The sequence below is a fragment of the Monodelphis domestica genome, chromosome 1, assembly GCF_027887165.1.
Source record: "Monodelphis domestica isolate mMonDom1 chromosome 1, mMonDom1.pri, whole genome shotgun sequence".
Lineage (NCBI taxonomy): Eukaryota > Metazoa > Chordata > Mammalia > Didelphimorphia > Didelphidae > Monodelphis > Monodelphis domestica.
The window spans coordinates 708334060-708354425 of NC_077227.1; the positions used below are offsets into that span (position 1 = coordinate 708334060).

Below are 20366 nucleotides of genomic sequence, written 5' to 3' on the forward strand. Positions count from 1 at the left end.
GCAGTTGGAACCCTATCCATAAATCTATTTTTTTATTCTGTTTAAAAATCCCCAGGAGCATTGCAACCATATTAATAATACTCATAATATTAATAGTTAGCATTTATCTTTTCTTTTAAAATCCTTACCTTCCCTCCTAGAACCAACACTAAATATCAGTTCCAAGACAGAAGAGTGGTAAGGACTGGGCAATGGGGGTTAAGTGACTTGCCCAGGGTCACACAGCTAGGAAGTATCTGAGGTTAGATTTGAACCCAGGTCCTCCCATCTCTAGACCTGGCTCTTAATCCACTGAGACATCGGCCCTCAAGATAATGTGTTTTTGAAAAAAGGAAAAAAACTTGTTATATTCTTAAATATCTTTTATTTTTACAGAATGTGACAATCTGATGAAAGTGATTGTGATTTCCAGGGTCATATTGTTAGAAAAGCACAATAAAGTTCTCTAATTCTCCATACAATCCTGTTTTTTTCCTCCCTTGTATGAGTGGTTTGTGAAAAGTGAATTGACAGACATCTCATCTGATCCTCCCACCAAGCCTGGTCCAGCAGTGCTAGAATTAGTCCCATTTTATAGATGAGAAGTGAAGCAGACAGAAGTGAAGTGACTTGACCAGGGTCACACAGATAGGCAAGTTTTGGAGTTGGATTTGAATTCGGATCTTTCTGACTCCGGTCCTGATGCTCAGTGTCCTGTGGCTCCTCCTAGCGACCCCCTTTTTATTGTTTAAGTTCAGAAGTTTGAACTTTTTAAAATAGACTGGAATTCCTCAATCAACGACAGCTTCCGAGAGAGCAGAACATTCCACCCGCGGATAGGACACCGTCCACTTCCTGGATCCCGTGAGTAGCTCCTGGCTGCGCGCGCAGTCAATCTGCCCGGGTTCAAAGCTCACCAAGCCTGAGAGCAGGCGTGGCCAGCTTCCCCAGTCACTCCATTTAAGGAAAGCCTAGGCGGGCCTCCGGTTTCACAGCGCGCACGCGCAGCATTCTTCCCCCGCCTACGCCCCGCTGCGACAGTGCGCAAGCGCGGCGGGTCCGCGGCCGTTGGGTCTTATGTCGCGCCGGGCCCTCCGGAGGCTGCGGGGAGAACAGCGGGGCCAGGAGCCCCTGGAGCCCGGGGCCCTACGCTTAGGCCTCGAGGATCGTGATGACGGCGGCGAAGAGGACGAGGAAGAAGTGGGGCAGCTGTCGAGCGACTCTCGCCGGAGGAGGGGGAGGAGGGAGCGCAGCGCCATTAGCAACTTGTACGAGCTGGTGAGGAGCCGCCGAAGGGAGGGGCCAAAGGGGGGAGGGGAAGGGGGGATGGGGAAGAGGAGGAGGAGGCGGGACGTGTCGCGGCGGGGTGGATGCACCGCCGCCCCGGAGCTGGGAAGGAGCCTAAGGCGGGGCGATGTCAGGGCCACGTCGAAGGCGTGGAAGGGGCGGAGTCCGCTGGGGCCCCGGAAGAACCAGGAGCATTCTAGCCCAGCCCCCCCCACCCCCAATTCCCCCCCCCACCCCCAATTCCCCCCCCCCGGCCAAGGCGTTTTTGCCTGGGACCCTCTCCTGTGTTTCTAGCCCGTGGAATCCCTATCCCTGCTTCCAGGTCACACACAAGCCCTTTCCTTATAATCTATTAAGGCCTTTTAGCCTGGGGTCCTTGGAGGTCTGTGAGCTTGAACGGGAAAAATGTGTGACTAGCTTTCTTTCTATCCATTTATCCCTCCATCTGTATCTTTCTTTGTCCATCTAGCTATCCGTATCTATCTTTCCATCAATCTACTTATTGCTCCATCCATCTCGGTCTTAATATTTATCTTTATAACCTTCCATTCTTCTGTGCCTATCTTTTTATTTATTTTTATTCACCTATCTATTTTTATCTTTTTAATCTTATCTGTAGCAATCTAGATCTGTCTGGGGTCTGTGGGGTGTTCCGGGAGGACTAGCACCTTTGGCGGGAGGGCTTGCTGAGGCCTTTTCAGGACTGCTTATCCCTCCGACTTTGGTGTTCACCTCTCTGGCAACTGTATGTCACCTGTGTCCCCAAAATGGTATAGTGACCACATCTTGGTAAAACTCTGTCTGCAGTTGGCTTGGTTCAGTCAGGGAGATAAGGGAATGTCCCCCAAGCAGATGAGGATTTTGCCCCAGGGAAATGGACCGATGAGAACAGTTTGTTCCAGGTGCCATAAAGGAGGCTGGAGTGCCTAGGTTTTAGTTAGACATTAAAGACTCCAATGTCATCTACTGCATTCCAAGCCATCGTGGACTTTGACGACTAGAAGAGAGTGAGGGTCTGGACTTTGTGTCATTGACCCTATTTGAAAACAATGTAGCTATGTATCTGTCTATAGCTAGATTTCTGGCTATCTGTATAGAGCTATCTTTTTGTATCTAGATTTTTTATCCACATAAATACTTATAAATATTTATAGATTTCCATATCTACCTGTGTTGCTTCCTATCTATATTTGTAACTATGTAGATTATCTGTACATAAATCTAGGTTGACTAGATCTATCTATATATACAGATGCCTATAGCTAGATCTATCTACATATATATAGAGATATTTATACTTATTCGATATGGAGCTATCAATACAGATCTGTAAATATATTTCTATTTCAAATTCAAATCCTACCCCACCCCATTGGACCCAGATTAAGATTAGATAATGTGTGATAACTATAGTCTGTTTCCTTTGTAAAGCCTATGGATTTTAATTTATGCCTTTAACAAGATTATTCTGAGGTGGGGCAACTAGGTAGCTCAATAGATTGAGAGCCAGGCCTAGAAATAGAAGGTACTGGATTCAAATCTCATCTCATATACCTCCTTGCTATGTAACCTTGGACAAGTCATTTAACTTCTAATTGCCTTACCATTCTTCTGCCCTGGAACCAATCCAAAACAGAAGATCATGGTATAAAATAAGACAAAACCAAAAAAAACTTCTATTTTGAGAAGGGGTCCATAGGCTTCACTAGTTTGCCAAAGGGGACTAGAATTTTTTTAAAAAGATAACTTTTTCCTTAGTAGTGCTTCCTCTACTTTTTTGTATTTACTTAACCCATTATTTTCCCCAGTAGAATGTCAAATCTTTGAAGTCAGAAATTGTTTTTTGCCTTTTTATACTCTAGTTCCCAATAGTGTGCTTTGAATATGTTTAGACACCACATCTGTGTTTTTGAGTTGAATAGAATCTAGAACTAGAAGAGACCTTAGAGAGCTAATCTAACTTCCTCATTTTACAGATGAGGAAACTGAGGCCCATAGAAAAGAAGTGACTAGATAATCTCTAATGGCTCTTTTGGATCCTGTAATCCTAAAATTACTTACTGAGGTCTCACAGATAGTAAGTTGCAGAGATTTGGGAACAGGTAGGGAGGTGGAGGTAAGAGGATACTTCTTGCTTTCTTTTTCACCACTAAGGATTTTGATGATGATGATTATATAATAACAGCTATATTCATGTAATAACAATAGCTTACATTTATATATTTCATATAATATGGCTTATAGACACAAATTATTCCATTTGATTTTTATAACAACCTTGTGAGGTAAAGGTACAAGTATTTTTATCCCTACTTATGTCCAAGGGAGGATAAGAGATTCAAGGTAGTGATAGTATGTAATTAAATTGTACCTCTGTGTAGCTGACATTGAAGGGAAGAAATTGAGAGACCAGTATGAGGTGAGTTGGAAGAAGAGATTGGAGGTCATGTTAAAGATGAAAAGTAGGTTTAGGAGGAATGAGAAAGAGAGAAATGGAAAAAGCTGGGATTGTGGAGGGAGAACACTTATTGGTGCTGGTTGAGATCTAAGGTATTTGAAGATGGGGGTTATTGTAACAAAGTCATTTGAAAGATTATGGGCCTGGTGTCAGCAAGTCATCAGAAAACCACAATTTTTTGGAATTCTTTTCCTTTGGTTCAAACCTGTAATCTCATTAATCTAGGAAACTCCTTCTTCCTGTGCAGCTCAGAAGGTGTTCTGTACTACTCCTTAGAGTTACCTAGGAACTGAAAGGTTACATGGCGTATTGGATCTTACAGCCAGAGTGTGTCAGAGGCAGGTTTGGAGCCTAGTCTTCCTAACTTCAAAGCTAATCACTCCTTATGATTTGGCAACTTATTGGATATGGAAATTGATGGGGGGAAGAGTCAAGGATAATTCCCAAATTTATGGCTCTGGATGACTAAAAAAAGTGTCATCAACAGAAATGGAGCAGGTCTTGGAGAAAATATAATGTTAATGTTTTGAACATAAGTTTGAAATGCCTGTGGAAGGAATGAAGGAAACCAGTACTTACTCAGTGCTTACCAGGATCAAGGATACTAACAGAAATAAAAAGAGACATCTGGGGGAGATATCCAACAAATGGTTAGTAATGTAGGACTAGATATTCTACCATTACCATAAATTCAACATATCCTATACTAAACTTAATATATTTTACCCCAAATTGGCTCCTTCTCTTGATTTTGTTACTTCTGTTAGTAGTTCTACTATTCACCAGTTACTATGCTCAAAACCTTGGGGTTATACTGTTAGATTTAAAATAGTTTTGAGCGTCAAATAGTTGTAGATAAGAGAGTGGGAGTCATAAACTGTGATAATCAAAATGTTTGGGAGCAAGGGAAATATATATATCAATTATGACCGCTGAAATATGTTTTCTACTGTGTCTTGGTTTTATATAAATATAAGATGGTCGCCAGGGAATATATTCCCAATTTAATGTTGGAAATTTTCCAATGGTGAAATTTCCAACATTCATAAGTCTAAGAAATTTTAAGGTTTACAATACCTTGACTCCTACTTCTTGTTCCTTCATTTTAACAACTTGTAACAAAACCTCTGGCATCCTTCCCTCCTCTATACCCACTGCCATCATCCATCATCCTACAGCAGCCCTCTTTAGCATGGGTTAGACTATTGCCACTGCATGTCTTCTATTCACCCCTGAGGCTTCTAGGATCATCCTTTTCCAGATTGGTCTGGTCCTATCACTTCTATGTTCAGGCTTCTTCTGTGGTTCCCTGTTGCCTACAAAATAAAGTTCCTTTGCCTGACAGTGAGTGGGGAGATGGAATATTGGTATGAAGATTAGCAAGTAGGTCAATACAGCTAGCCAGTAGAGGGTCTGAGGGGAAATAATATATTAAAAGCCTGGGAAAATGAGAAGAAACCAAGTTGTAAAGAGCTTTAAATGTTAAACAGTGGAGATAGTGATCACTCATTGGGAGTAGGGAGGTGACATAGTAAAATCTACAGTGTAGGGAAATTGCTTCAGCAGTTTTATGGAGGACAAATTAGATTGGGAAGAGCCTTGAGACTGGTCTTCCAGACCTATTCCAAATCTGTTATAATAGTACAAATGAGAGATGATTAAGGCTGGATCTAGGGCAATGATGGTAACCTTTTAGAGGGGTGGGTGATGAGAAATGTCCTCAGGTACCCGTGGAGAGGGAGAGGGGAGCCGCCTTGCCCTGAGTCTCTCTGGCTTTCTAGTAGCAAATTTTGTGCTGGGGAGACAATGGGCTCCAAGTACCCCCTCTAGGGTGATGGAAATAGGTAAATGGAGAGAACAGATGTCAGAGAGAAAGAAATGACTGTGGTATGAGTAAGAGAAGACACTATATTTTCAAACGTGGATGACTAAAAGGCTGGTAGTATCCTTCAAGGTAATAGGTGAATTTGGAAGAGGGAAAGATAATTCTATACTCAGAACCTTTCCAACTATTTATCCTTGTATTCTTCAGGCATGTTCTTGAAAAAGGTCACCACCTTCTGCCAAAGTGGTATTAGCAGAGGATATATAGCTACAATGCGTTATTTCCAAAATTACTTTTCATTTATATTTACAGATTTTGCCTGCATTCATTGACAATCGTAACAGAACTAGGATTTGTTCAGAAGTTTCCAACTGTGAGAAATGCTTCATGTTGGCTACATTTTCTTATGTTGCACATAACTGTAATTTAGTAATAAATACTTGGGACTTGAATTTCTTTCCCATCCCCTGAGAGCTAACTTTGGAAGTAGCTTACAATTCCTATTTTGTTATTTAATATATAGCTTATCTCTAACTGTAGCCTGAACCCATCATCTTATTAACCTAATGTGTCTACAGTACAATAATTTCTCCCAAAACTTTTAGAATATATTTTCTTTTCACTGACACAGATAACCAGTGAAGAACCTGAGGATGAACTTTTATCTAAAGCGGGGGGAGAAGATCACAGACTGAAGGTACAAGAGAGCACAGAGAATAATGAAGTCACTAAAAATGGAGAACTAGAGGCCAACCAAGAACAAGATGGAGATGGTCTTCTACATGAAAACCAGACAGCAACTAGTTCACAGGTATTTGGGAGTGAATACAATTATTTTTCTTTATAGGACAAATAATTTTACCCTCTTGTTGAAAGGAAGGTTAAGACATAGTAGATAGGAATTCAATAACTAATATACCCCAGTCAGTGAGCTAGTGTTTATTAAGCATCTACTGTATGTTAGGCTCTGTGCTAAATGCTGAGGATATTAAGAAAGGGAAAAGACAGGCCCTTCCCTCAAGGAGCTCACAGTCTAATAGGAGATACACATGGAAACAACTAAGTACAAACTGTGCAGGCAAGATAAGTTGGGAGCTGTCCCAGAGGGAAATCACTAAGTTTAATGAAAACTAAGGTTTTCTGCAGTAGGTGGGGCTTTAGCTGACATTCGAAGGAAGCCAGGAGGCAGAGATGAAGGAGAGAGTTCCAGGTATTTGAGATAGCCAATGAAGGGCATGGATCTAGGAGATGGAGTGTGTAGGTCAAAAAACAGGCAGCAGGCCAGTGCCAAAGGACAAAGAACATGTAGAAGACCGTAAAATAAAAAGACTGGAAAGGGGTCAGGTTATAAAGGGATATAAAGACCAAAATGTGATCTATTAGGAAGGTCAGTTTGAGAGCAGAATAGGAGACTGGAGTGGGGAAACTTGAGCAAAGGAGACTAGTCATCAGGCTGTTGTAATTGTCTAGGCATGAGGTAATCAGGGCCTGCACTGATGGAAGTATCAAAGGAGAGAGAATAGGTTTCTACAAGAAGTGTTATGGAAATAGAAATTACCAAACTTGACCATTGATTGGATACAGGAGGTGAGAAAGAGTTAGAAGTTGAGGCTGGGGGGCAGCCGGGTAGCTCGATGGATTGAGAGTCAGGCCTAGAGATGGGAGGTCCTAGGTTCAAATCTGGCCTCAGCCACTTCCTAGCTGTGTGACCCTGGGCAAGTCACTTGACCCCCATTGCCTAGCCCTTACCACTCTTCTGCCTTGGAACCAATATTTACAATAGTATTGACTCCAAGAAGGAAGGTAAGGGTTTATTTAAAAAAAGAAGAAGAAGAAGTTGAAGCTGGTTGTATCTTTGATTATAATAGGGAAGTTAGGAAGAGGAAAGGGCTTAGTGGTAAAAATTCCATTTTGGAAATGTCATGTTTAATATGTGTATTAATTCAAGATATCTGATTGGCAATTGGAGACTAGAAGTTAGGGCTGAACAAGTAGACTAAGAATCATGTGCACAGAGATGTTAGTTGAAACCAGGGAAGCTGATGAGATCACCAAATGAAATAGTATAGAGAAAAGAAGAGGGCTCAAGTCAGAGCCTTCAGGGACCCCCACTGTTAACAGACACAACATAGATGAAGATTAGCTAAGAATACAGAGGAGCAGTGGTCAGATGGGTTGGAGGGGAACCAGGAGAACACAAGGTCAAAAACCTACAGAGAAAGAGATGGCATACTCAACAGTGTCAAAGGTTACAAGAGGTCCAAAAAAGCTAAGGATTGAGGAACAGGCCATTAGATGTGGTGATAAAGAAATTGTTAAGGGGGTGCTTCTCAGTAGAAGGAAAGCCAGCTCTGGAGATGGGAGGTCCTGGGTTCAAATGTGGTCTCATACACTATATAGCTATGTGACCCTAGGCAAGTCATTTAATTCCAGTTGCCTTGCCCTTACTGCTCTTTTGCCTTGGAAATGATAATCAGTATCTATTCTAAGACAGAAAATAAGGGAGAAGGAAGGAAGAAAGGAGGGAGGAAGGAAGAAAGGGAGGGAAAGAGAAAGAGCATTTTAAAAAGCATTCGTAATTTGGGGGGGGGGGGGGGGGGAGTCTTGGTTGAATAATGAAATCAGAAGCCAGAGGGAAGATAGACGACTAGGTGTGACCCCAGGCAAGGCTATCAGTACACAGTATTGATTCTAAGATGGAAAGTAAGAGTTTAACAAAGGAAGGAAGGAAAGGAGAAATGGAGGTTTAAGGGTCATGGTGGGTTTTGTGAGAATTGAGGAGACATATGAAAAAAAGGGTTTTTTGCATTTTCAATTACAAATTCCCTCTACCTCCTTCCTGACCCATTGTTGAGATGGTAAGAAATGTACTTGTTATACATATGAAATCATGTAAAACATACTTTGAAAATCACTATTCTTCTCCCCTACCACCCCCCCCCAAAAGGCAAGAAAAAACATATACATTTATTTCTTTTTGATAGCATTTTTCATTGAGTCCTTTGACGGTCTGCTGAATCATTGTGTTGATTAAAGTTAATTAAAGTCTTTCACAGTTGTTTATCTTTGCAGTATTGCTGCTATTCTATAGCTTGTTCTCCTGGTTCTGCTCACTTCACTTTGCTTCAGTTCATACAAATCTAACCAATTTTTCCTGAAACCACTCTTGTCATCATTTCTTACTACACAATAGTATTTCATCATATACATATACCATCTCTTGTTCAGCCATTCCCTAATTTTTGGGCATTACCTCAGTTTCCAGTTCTTTGTCACTATAAAAACTGATGAAGGAATTGAATAGTAATTAGAGGAAAGGAATGGTAGAGGGGACAATCTGCCAGAGAAGATGAGATGGAATAGGATCACTTGTGCTTATTTGCCTTAGCAAGGAGAAGGGTCATCTCTTCAGGGGAAAGGAGGATGAAGAAGGAAATAGCAAAAGACAACTAAAATGAAAAATGGGAAAAGGGGCAGCTCTGAATGGTTTTAGTTTTTTCAATGAAATAAAAGGTAAGATGCATATCTTGTAGTGGAGCAGGCAAGATGGAGGAGATCTTAGGAGGGATGAAAAGGTTTTGGAAAAGCTGTTGTGGTGAATTGAATAATGAATTGATTTAGGCAGGTATAGAAGAATCACCTTGCCACAGTGAGCCCAATCGAGATTATGTAATAAAAACTTGTAGTGGCATCAGTCATTGTGGATTTGTGATTTTCTTCAACTTTTTTCAGCAGCACATTTATAAGAGTAATCCAAGGCTAGGGTTTAGAAGGACAAAATCTTCAGTAAGTTAAAGTATCAGGGTACCTCCATCCTCTTTCCTGTCTCACATTTGAGAGGCCTTGACTAAATTCTTGTATGTCTTGCCTCCTTTGTTTATTAACTTTTTTGGATATTATTTATTGCATCACTGCTAAACAAATCCCTCCCTATAAAGGCCATATGCAGATTAGAATAGACTTAAGAAAACAAAAAAATCTGGTATATTGAACTTAAAGTTTATGTGCAGTTTCATAATAATCTGTTGTTTCCTGTGTCCTTTCTGGTTACTTTTCAAGGGATTCTTAAAAACTTTTATCCTTATTTGATATTTATAATTCTTTTCCATTAGTATTAAAGAGGAAGAACAGTGGGACTTAGAAATAGGACTCAAATATTTTTCCTTCTCTCTTTAGATCTCTTTCACTTTTCTGTTTTTTGGGGCACCTAATCCTTGAAGATGAGCTCTTTGTAAATGGTTAGCAGTAGTTTATCTGGCAGCTCCTAATTAATGTTGACTGGCTTTTGTAGAACTGTTTTCTTATGATGGTGAAGAGACTTATAGACCACCTCCTTAGTCCTCTACAAGGTTGTGTCTTTTAGAAATGCTATTTTAGCTATTGACTGGGTTACTGGTTTGATGCTCTTTGGGGTGTTTATCTTGAAGATACACAGGTTAGATTTATATCTCATAGTGCCTAAAACACTGTATTCTGTTGTTTTTATGTTCATTGCCCAAAAAAGTTTCTAGCCCCTCAAAAGGGAGATAGCTCACACTAGTTGCCTTCTCTTCTCCTCCCCCCTCCCCCAGGCTCTTTGCCTCCTATATTTATTTTTACTATTTGGGGAGTTGGAGACAGAGATGGGAAGCCCTATCATCTCATTGAATTTTATATCCATATTGACCTTTATAGTCTCAGAAATTGTATTTCTGCTTCTATATTGATGTAATCAAGACTTTTTTTTTTACCTAACTCTTTATTTCCCTACATCCTTGTTTTTTTCTGTGGATCCCTACAATGTTCTTCTTTTGACAGCCTAATCTGAATAACAAACCAAGGAAAAAAAAGAAGAAGAAGAAAAATAAGAAAACCACAATAGGAGAAACTACGGTATGTTTGGGTCAATGCTTGTGTAAAGTTTCGCATTTAATTATTATTTCCCTTGTATTTTCTTGCTGCTTTTTTCTAAAGGAGTTTTGAAAACGTTGCTTTTTTTTTTGTCAAGCATTTATTAAGTGCTTACTTTGTGCCAAGCACTGTGCTAAGAATTTAAAATTTAAAAGAATTAAAAAATTTTAATTTTAAATTAAAAAAACCTGCCCTAAAAGAGTGTACATTCTAAGGAGAGAGAGAATATGCAGAACACTGTGTATAAATAAGATATATACAGAGAAGCTGGAAATTGATTTCTGAAGGTTGGGGGAGTTGTGACCAGCAAATGCTTCCTGTGGAAGGAGGAAGTTAAGCTAAACCAAGGAAGTGGAGGTGAGGGGAGATAACTCCAGGTAAGGGGGACCCCAGAGAAGAGGCACTGTCAGGGACCTGTAGAGTAATGGGTGTGAAGAACACCAAGAAGATCAGTAAAGTATATACAGCAGCATGAGAGGGGAAGAACAATGTTGGGAAAGACTTTCAAAGCCAAATAGGGTTTTGTATTGGACTATCGAGATGACAGGGAGCCCCAGAATTTTATTGAGTGGGAGAGAGATGACAGGATCAGAGGGAGGAAGTTCCATTTGTCAACTGAGAGGAGAATGACCAAGTGAGGTGAACCTTGAGGCTCTGGAGACTGAACAAGAGGCTATTACAATAATCCAGGTAGAAAGGGTGAGATATTGTGCCAAACTGGTGATTAGGTGAATGAGAAGGGAAAGATGGAAATGAAAGGGTTTGGCAACAAGATTGTTTAGGGCAAGCTCAAGAGAGGTGTCCAGGTGACATCAATAGATGACCCTGCCTAGGAGAAGCTTGAAGGTACTCTTGAATGTGAATAGTGTGACCCTCAAAGGGGTAAAGAGGCAGCACAGTGACTGAGAAAAAAGTCCAGATATGGCAGTGGGGTACAGGGACTATTCTTATCTCCTAAAATGACCTTGAGTTTGGAATTGTGAGCAGAAGTTCCAACAGCACAGCACAAGGTTGGACAGTTCACAGTTCCATAAACAGTAAGCCAGGGCTTAGTGACTGACAGAGGAAGGAAGTATCTATTGAGCATGTACCACTGGGCACAGAAGAAGAGATGGGCAAATCTAGAGAATTGTGGGAGATGATAGGGTTGGGAGAGGAAGCAGAATGGGATGGGGGACACATTTTGTACTTCAGTAGCCTTGGGTTCAAAATCACTGGGTTAGGTGGAGTTTGAGGAATGAGTCTAGGCACATAAGTTTTAGGTTAAATTGTTCAGGGACAACATTTGAAATTTAGACTCTTAGCAAATGGTGGTGATGTGTCCTGTCAGGTTCAGGAGACCTGCTTCACAGTGGTCTAGAGCAGGTGAAGGTGTCCATGGAGGAGTCCAGATAGGAGACAAGCTGGTAGTTAAGGTGTGTCTGTTCTGGGAAATATTTGTGGAACCCTGGAAAAGTCTGGATTGAAAAGGCCTAAATCCCAGTCTGGTGCAGGTTTCTGTCAGAAGACCTTTTTATTAGTATAATTTAGGTAATTCTGTAATAGAAGAAAAAAAGATTGCTTAATAAGGTTTGTTCTCTTCTTTTTTATGTGTTTCCTTTGGAAAAATAATCCTGATGCTTATTTTTTTCCCCCTTTTTCAATCTGCATTATATAATAGTTATGACCAGCGGTTCTCTAGTATTGATATTTCTAACTGCTCTAACTGGCTAACCCTAAACCTTTTGTTGTTTACTCTTCTGTTAATTTGGCAGTTCACTAGCAAGGGAAAATAATTATGTTGAGTTTCAACATAATTACAACAACTGAATTTCAAATTAATGCTCTTAACCCATAGGACTGGAGGAGTGATTTACTTTTTCCTGTTATCACAGTTTTAATTTTATGTTTGCTTAGTCCAAATCACAAATCCCAAAGCTGTTTACCTAATTCTTCCTCTTAAAAAGCAAAACAAAACCAAAAAACACTTGATAATTAATGTGTTGAAGGATTCTCTTGGTAGAGTTTAAAATAGAATTACTTTGATGGTTCCTGAATCTTGAATCTTTTTGGTGCTTTTAGGAAGATGATGGTCTGGAGGATATTGACAGCATTTTAGAGAAAATTGAAGTTACCAATGGTCTATCAAATCAGTCTCACAGCAGTGTCATCATGGAGAGTCGGCCTCTTCTCTATGTTGAACACAGGTAACAAGTTGATGGCATTATTTTTTATTTTTTCTTCCTTTATTTCTGGAAAGGTTTTTCTGTACTGTGGAGTCCATCTGTTCTAGTAGGGAAACTTCATTGGCAAGTGTTAAATTTCTTTTGTTAATTCTTCAAGATGTTTCCTAGGAGATGTTACTGTAAAATGTGTTCATTTATTTCAGATCAATTTAGTCTTTTAGGTATAGAAATTCCTTACTATAAAACCCTGCTGGCAGAGAGGGCAAATAAATCACATGACTGATACACCCATTCTGCTAAGAAAACAGATAGTTACCCATGTGTTTTGGATGAGAACCTGTTGCACTTGCACTTTAACCTGAAGGCTTTCAAGGCCTTGACCTGAGTTGTTCATCCTAGAACAGAGTAGATTCAGTTGGTCCCACATGTAATAGGGGAAAGAATCCTGACCTGGGAATTAGATCTTAAGATCCAGTCCTGGTTCTGCCATTGAAGAACTGTACTTGGGCAAGGCATGCAACATTTCCCAAGCCTTGTTTTCTCATATATAAAATTGGGAAAGGTTTTGACTATACATTCCCTTAGATAGCTTTTATTTAAAAAAAAAATTTAGTATTGTTAGTATCACTTTTTTATATCACCTGTATTTTCCAGTCTATCCTTCCAAGTTCCCCCCTCTCCAAGAGCTGTCCCTTATTTCAAAGAATAAAAAAGAGAAAACTATTACACAAAACTAACCAATGTATCCCCAAAGTCTGCCATTATGTTTTGTGTTCCACATCCTTCCCACCTATATGCCTCTGCAAGGAGCTAGGGAGATAGCTTCTCATATCTCCTCTTTTGGACCAAGTTTAGACATTATAATTTAAGAGGATTTCTTTTTGTTTTCTTGATGCTTTTGTCTTAATACCAGAATGTAGAGGATCCTTCTCCTCCTAATTAAATCCTCTTTTGAAACAAAGACATCTGAAGTCTTTTTTTTTTAATCTAATAACCTGACTGCCTCTCATTTGCCTTCATGAATTTCCTTCTGCTTTCCCTAGGCAGTGTCTTGTACTTCTTTCTGACTTGGTGCACATACTCCTGCCTTCTTCTCCCTTGCTCTCTTTTCAAGACAAGAAGCTGAAACGATGATATTTGACGTGACTGTCTTGTCCTTTCTGAACTATAGGTTCATAGCTTATTCTTGTAGCCAGTCCAGGGCAGTTTGTGTATAGGTTGAGGTGCAGATAGCTTACCTTGTAGAATCATGCCCATGGATACTGATCATCTTGGGACAGCATGTTGATGCAGAATTCAGCTCTCCTCTTCCCTTATTTTCTTATGTCTCCAGCTTTGGGTAGGTGACTTTATTAGCTCACTCTTGTCATACTATCCAACTATCCGTGATACTCTTTATCCTGTTGGCCTTTTTAAAGCTGTGGAATCTTTAACAATTGCACAAGTGATACACTTTTGAGAGGAGTGTCTATCTGCAAGTCAAATACCTCCCCAGAACCCAATGCCAAGTACTATAGAAGCTGTCATTCTGGTGTTTTTTCCTGAGAAGTATTGTGCTTAGCCTGGATGCATGGCTGGCCCTGCAGAGGGCAGTAGCTCAGACTACAAAATGCATGAGATTGCTGACTGTCAACCCAAGGTTATTAATCTCACTGTCCCATTATTATTTGAAATTTAGAGGTAAAAAAAAAAACTCAATTGTAGAAAAATTCCATTTTATTTTGATGTTTTTTTATTTCTAATTCCCTAGACATTTGAATCCAGAGACAGAGTTGAAAAGATACTTTGGAGCTCGAGCTGTCCTTGGAGATCAGAGGTGAGAGCAAAGCTTGATATAAACTGAACTCCTTTAATAGTACTTAAAGCTACCATTGACAAGAAATCTTTGCATTCCAGAAGTATGCTATGGATACCAAGGAATAGTGTTCCTCTGACATAATTTTGGAAAAATAAGTAAAGTTATAGGAAACTACTGAAATTCTTGGTATTAATATAAGAAAGTCCTTGGAAGGAGATGGATTTTGATATAGGTTTCTTGTTTTTTTTAAATCCTTACCTTCTGTCTGATAAGCGTCAGCTACTATGCAGAAGAGCAATTAGGGCTAGGCATTTGAAGTCAAGTGACTTGCTATAGGCTTCTTTTTGAAATGAAAATGTGTATCTGGTTGCTCATCTTCCATTTTTCCTCCAACTCTTGTTCTTAGACTATATATTGACTATTTGGCAGCTCTTAGGCATTCTGAGACTTGATTTCAAGGTATTCTAGGTGTGATGCCTAATCTAGTATTATTTGTCATCAGTAAAGCATAAACTACTCAGCATGGGCACAGGGTTGGTTTCGATTTATTTACTTGGTTAACCTTTGGAGTGTAGGTGATTTGAGATTAGATTTCTACCAAAGACTAAAAAATATTAGTAGAAACTCAAATCCCAAGTGAAATTTTTGGATCAAATCATTCAACAATGCAAATGCTACAGGGTGTCTCAAAAGTCGTAGTGCAGTTTTAATCACTAATCTAAAATAGTTTTAATAGCTTAAAACTCCCTCAAGACTTTTGGGACACCCCATATTTTATGGGGCTAGAGGAAGTTGGTCCTTAGAATCATATAATTAGTTCAGAAAAAACTTCAGATTGTTTAGTGCTCGCTCATTTAACAGATGACTTGCCCAAGGTCACCCAGTCAAAGAGCAGAGCTGAGCTTTGAACCTAGATTCTCTGACTCTTCATCCTGGAGTCACACTTGCTCCACACTTGACTTGTTTAAGGTTTGACATCAACATTTCACTTGATTTTGCCTCAAAGCAACTAGGAATTTTATTCCTATTTCTAAGTTCTAAGCTTGAAAGCACTAGTATCATTTTTCAAGGAAATTACAGGAAACAGAGCTTTGTGTCTATAATTATTGCAACTTGTTGGTATGAAAAAAGATTTCTCAGTTTTTTTACTTATTCAACAATGATTAGATCTTGAAGGAATTTGTTCCCAAAAATAAGCATTTTCTGCTCTTTTTGTCCCCAGACCTCGGCAGAGACAGCGTCAGTACCACCGAAGCACATGGCTAACAATTCCGAAGAGCACCTGGCCCCGCTATAGCAAAACAGGTGGGACCTTGTCAGGTTCTGGTCATGGGTTTCTATGTCAGAAGTGGTCACTGCTAGTATGATCACATACCTTTTCTTCAGGGCCATGCTTGTTCTTTGTACTTTGTACTTTGCAGCATTCGAGCAGGGCGCTTTCATATAAATCACATCATTCAATCTTCATAGTAGCTCCTTGAATTTGATAGGAATCATTATTCCCCTTTTATAGGGAAGGAAATAGACTTAAGTTAAGTCATTTTCCAGTGATCATATAGTTAGTAAATGAGTGTTGGAATTTGCATTTAGCTTTTCTTGTCCCAAATTTTTTCTCCTATATAGTTTGGGGAGTAAATATTTTGAAGTATGCAGAGTTTAAATTGATTAACTATTTAAGCACAAATTTAGAATTAACTATAATCCTACCCTAAAACTTTTGAAATACTCCCATTAAACTTTATTCCCCCTTTGGATTTTAAAACTTAAAAATCAATTTAGTTTTCACACCATTTGACATATAATGAATTAAGTATGATTGTACAAGATATTTGTGTCCATGTTTATCCATAGAGCAAATTATGGCTATAGGCAACTTGTGGTTTTTCCTCCCCTTCATCATATCCTCCCAGCTTCTCACATCCTTAGCAAAAGGCATTTGTGGTATTGGGACAATTATTTGGTCTTTGTGATATCCATACAGTTATTTAATCTTGTGTTAAGATGTCCGGCTAGGGAATCAGTTGTGAGGAAGTATAGTTAAAAACTACCAAGCTGTTTCATAAAGGCAGGCCAAAGCTAGATTTTTCAGGTTGTTCAGAAGAATCAGGATTTATAAGAATTAGTTGACAGTTGTAAGATTGCTTATGAAAATTGAGCTGCTTACCACCATCCAACTCTATCTCTGATAGAATGAGCCTTTCTCCCTCTTTTACTAAATAAGACCTAAAATGCAGACAATGGTACCATCAAACCTATTAGCCTGAGGCAAAGAGAGTAGAAACTGCTATCCCATTCAGATTACATGATTTTTTTCATAATTTCCCCTCTTCAAGGCTGAACTTAAATATTCATTTTAATCTGATGTCTTGAGATGGGAGTGGAATAGTATTTTTTGTTTGTTTTTAATAAAAACCCTTACTTTCTGTCTTAGTAAAAATTCTAAGACAGAAAGGCAAGGCCTAGTTAAATAGTATTTGTGACTTATCTATGGTCACAGAGCTGGGAAGCATCTGAGGCCAAATTTGAACACAAGTCTTCCTGACTCTAGGCCTGGCCTTCTTATCTCCTGTGCTGTGTAGCTGTCCTGGAAACATGTATTGAAATGGATGGGGGGAGCTGCCAATTGCCCTGTATACATTGTTTTTATTTATTTTTTAAAACGCTTACCCTGTCTTAGAATTGATACTATTATTGGTTCCAAGGTCAAAGAGCAATAAGGGCTAGGCAATTAGGGTTAAGTGACTTTCCCAGAGTCACATAGCTAGGGAGTTTTCTGAGGCCATATTTTAACTCAAGACTTCCTGTCTCCAGGCCTGGGTCTCTGTCCACTGAGCCTTCTAGCTGCTTCCCTTCCCCCCCCCCCTTTTTTTTTTAACTGTTACCCTCTAAGTATCTTTTCCAAGGTAGAAGAAAGGGTAGGCAGTTGAGGTTAAATAACTTGCCCAGGGTGACACAGCTAGGAAGTATCTGAGGGCAGTTTTGAACCCCAAGATTTCCCATCTCCAAATCTGGCTTTTTTCCACTGAACCACCGAGCTGTGTGTCGTGTGTCCTCTGGGTTGCATACCTCCCACACTCACAAACTTGTTTTTATTTATTTATTATTTATTTGTTTATTTTGGGGCCTTACCTTCCATGTTAGAATCAATACCATGTTTTGGTTCTAAGGCAGAAGAGTGGTACGGGTTAGGCATTAGGGATTAAGTGAGTGACTTGCCCAGAGTCACACAGCTAGGAAATGTCTGAGGCCAGATTTGAGATGGACCTGGCTCTCAATCCACTGAGCTACCTAGCTGCTGTACCCTCCACCCCAAAACACACTTGGTTTGGTTTTGTTTTGTTTTGTTTTAATAAACCCTTACCTTCTGTCTTGGAGTCAATACTGTGTATTGGCTCCAAGGCAGAAGAGCAGTAAGGGCTAGGCAATTGGGGTTAAATGACTTGCCCAGGGTCACCCAGCTAGGAAGTGTCTGAGGCCAGATTTGAACCTAGGACCTCCTGTCTCTAGGTCTGGTTCTCAACCCACTGAGCTACCCAGCTGCCCCCACACACTTGTTTTTAAAACAGTCCGGAGCAGTTGGTTTTATAGTCAGGTTTCTGAATCAGGACTGTACTATATTTCAAAATTCTTTTGTATTTTTTTCTAAAGGAGTGAATTATTCTATAGACCTAGACTAATTGAATTACATTTTAGTGATTTTTCAAGAAAGGATTTAGCTCTAATGTTATCTTCCGTATTTTATCTAAAACAAGCATTATAACCCCTAGAATTTGAACATTTAGAGTTAAGAATATAGATTAAGAGAAATTCTGCCAATAGATTTTTAAGTCTTCAAGAAAAAGCAGGCAGCACTAATTTTTACTGACCATAACACTTTTTCTTGTTGCTGAATTAATACATATAACTTAGTGAGTGTTAGAGACACTATAACCCTACTGAAACTGGCTAGAATTGGCTTGGTTTACTGATACTATTTCCACTGATTCTAGGTATTACTATGCGAGTGCTGGAATCGAAAAGGGGAGTTCAGCACTTCACATTTGAACACCACCGAGAGTACCAGCAGGTGCAATTCCAGTTCCTAAATGCAGTGGAGTCCATGGACCCAAATAATATAGTGGTATGTGAAAAAGAGAGTATGGCTACTTTGAATGTACAATCCATCCCATTGGGCACCTGTCATGTTGTGGTAAAGTTCACCTAAATTGCATGTTGCAGAATACCATCTTGAGTCTTATGCAAAAAAGGCCTGGTGATTTGAGCATATCTGCTCATGAAAAGACTGGTGTGTTTTATTTTTGTCCTATGAAGTGTTGTCCCTTCTTTAAATTTCTGGCACACTTTCTGGGTTGATATGAAGCTTGGGCTTTACATCCTGAAGGAACCTATGGATCTGTATGAAGAGTCAGGTACCCACTCTCCTGCCCTCTATGTCCAAAGGGAAAAAAAGTAGAGAACAAGCTTTTAGGCTAAACAGTGTGAGAAATAAGAATGCTCCTTTGTGCGAATCCTTTCAGCTGAGGAAAGGGGAAATGATTATATAAATAAGTGTGAGATGACCTTTAAAGACAGAATTTAGCTATCAGCCGTTCTATTTTTAAATCTTTTTCTTCTGAAAAAAGCAGTCATTTATTAATGTTTTAGTAGAACAACTTCAGCATTGAAATTTTATGAAACTTGTCCAGTTTTCTTAAGTTTAATAGGAAAATTTGAGACTCGGGACTGAAGTTGAAGTAATGTGGATACATATGTTCAAGATCTGAAGAGTTACAAAACTCGGTAACAAACTTCTCAAAAACTCAAACCTGTATTACTGTTGAGGAGAGATCTTTTTACAACATGGTTTATTTCTTGGAAAGATCTTGTAAGCTAGTTGAACTCTTGAAAAATGTATTGAAATTGAAAATATAAAAGGGCCCTGCCCTTGTCTACTCCAGATGACATTATCAGGCTGGTAAATAACTAGCTAAGAGCTTCAGTTTTAGTGCGATTGCTCAGACCAATAGGGTTGAGAACTGTTGGAGCCCCTCTGAGCTCTAGAATTAAATCTGTCTACATACGCAGACCCCAAAGTTGATACAAATTTTGCCTCTGTGAAACTTGTGATTTTTGATAGGATGAGAAGCCTGAATATAATCTGACTTGTATCCTAATGAGGACAAATTTCAGAAGGTACAGAAAAAGATAAGTAGGATCCCATGGACAGAAAATTTATGAGAGCAGTCGGCCTACGAAGGATGAGAGTCTCAAGACAGAAAGTCTAAAAACCTAAAGAAAAGTAATTTTGATGGGGAAATGGAGCTATCTAAAGATATTGATATGGATGTAGAGATAACACATTAGTTTAGGTTTTTTGAAAGATTTACAGAAGATGGAGGCAAAGGCTGGTAGTGGAAGAAAGATGGTTCTAAAGACCTTGGATGATAGTATCAGGAGCACTGAAGCTAAGAATAAGCTGAGCCTAGCAAGGAAAGCTAAGGACAACAAGAGTTTCTATTTTTGTTTTAAACCTTTAACTTCTGCCTTAGAATCAATATTGTATATTAGTTTCAAGGAAGAAGAGTGGTATGGGGCTAGGCAATCAGGGTTAAGTGACTTGCCCAGGATCACAAAGCTAGGAACGTTTCCAAGGCCACATTTGAATGCAGGACTTCTTAGCTATCTCATTCCACCGAGTCAACTTGCTGCCCTTCCCTCCCTCCTCCCCACCCCCCAGCCCTTTGGGGGGGGGGGTTGTTTGATTATTTGAGCTATATTGAGAGAGAGAATCTAGAAAGGTAGGTATAGAACTAGGTCAATGAAACAATCATAACTTGACAGTAAGAAAGAGAGCTTTTGACTTGTACTAAGGAAAAAGATCTTTGTATTAGAAAAAGTAAAATGGATGATAAGAAGTTGATAACTATGGGAAATAGATAGTAAGAGACACTTAGCTACCTTTGGTGGATTCAGGTGACTAAGCCC

At 39.5% G+C, this 20366-nt stretch overlaps 1 protein-coding gene across 5 annotated transcripts in view; it reads left to right on the forward strand.

Moving 5' to 3' along the window:
- Window positions 1–862: 862 nt before the first annotated feature.
- TCF25 (transcription factor 25) overlaps window positions 863–20366 on the forward strand; it is a 51174-nt gene continuing 31670 nt past the window's right edge. For 2 of the 5 annotated variants that reach the window (XM_056811142.1, XM_007477337.3), the window contains exons 1-7: window positions 863–1257; window positions 6181–6360; window positions 10347–10421; window positions 12501–12625; window positions 14355–14420; window positions 15625–15707; window positions 18392–18522. In XM_056811142.1, the coding sequence (XP_056667120.1) occupies window positions 1057–1257; window positions 6181–6360; window positions 10347–10421; window positions 12501–12625; window positions 14355–14420; window positions 15625–15707; window positions 18392–18522 (861 nt within the window). In that variant the 5' untranslated portion in view covers window positions 863–1056. The remainder of the gene's footprint in view (window positions 1258–6180; window positions 6361–10346; window positions 10422–12500; window positions 12626–14354; window positions 14421–15624; window positions 15708–18391; window positions 18523–20366) is intronic. The other 3 variants (XM_056811144.1, XM_001377785.5, XM_056811138.1) reach the window with 3 other exon arrangements.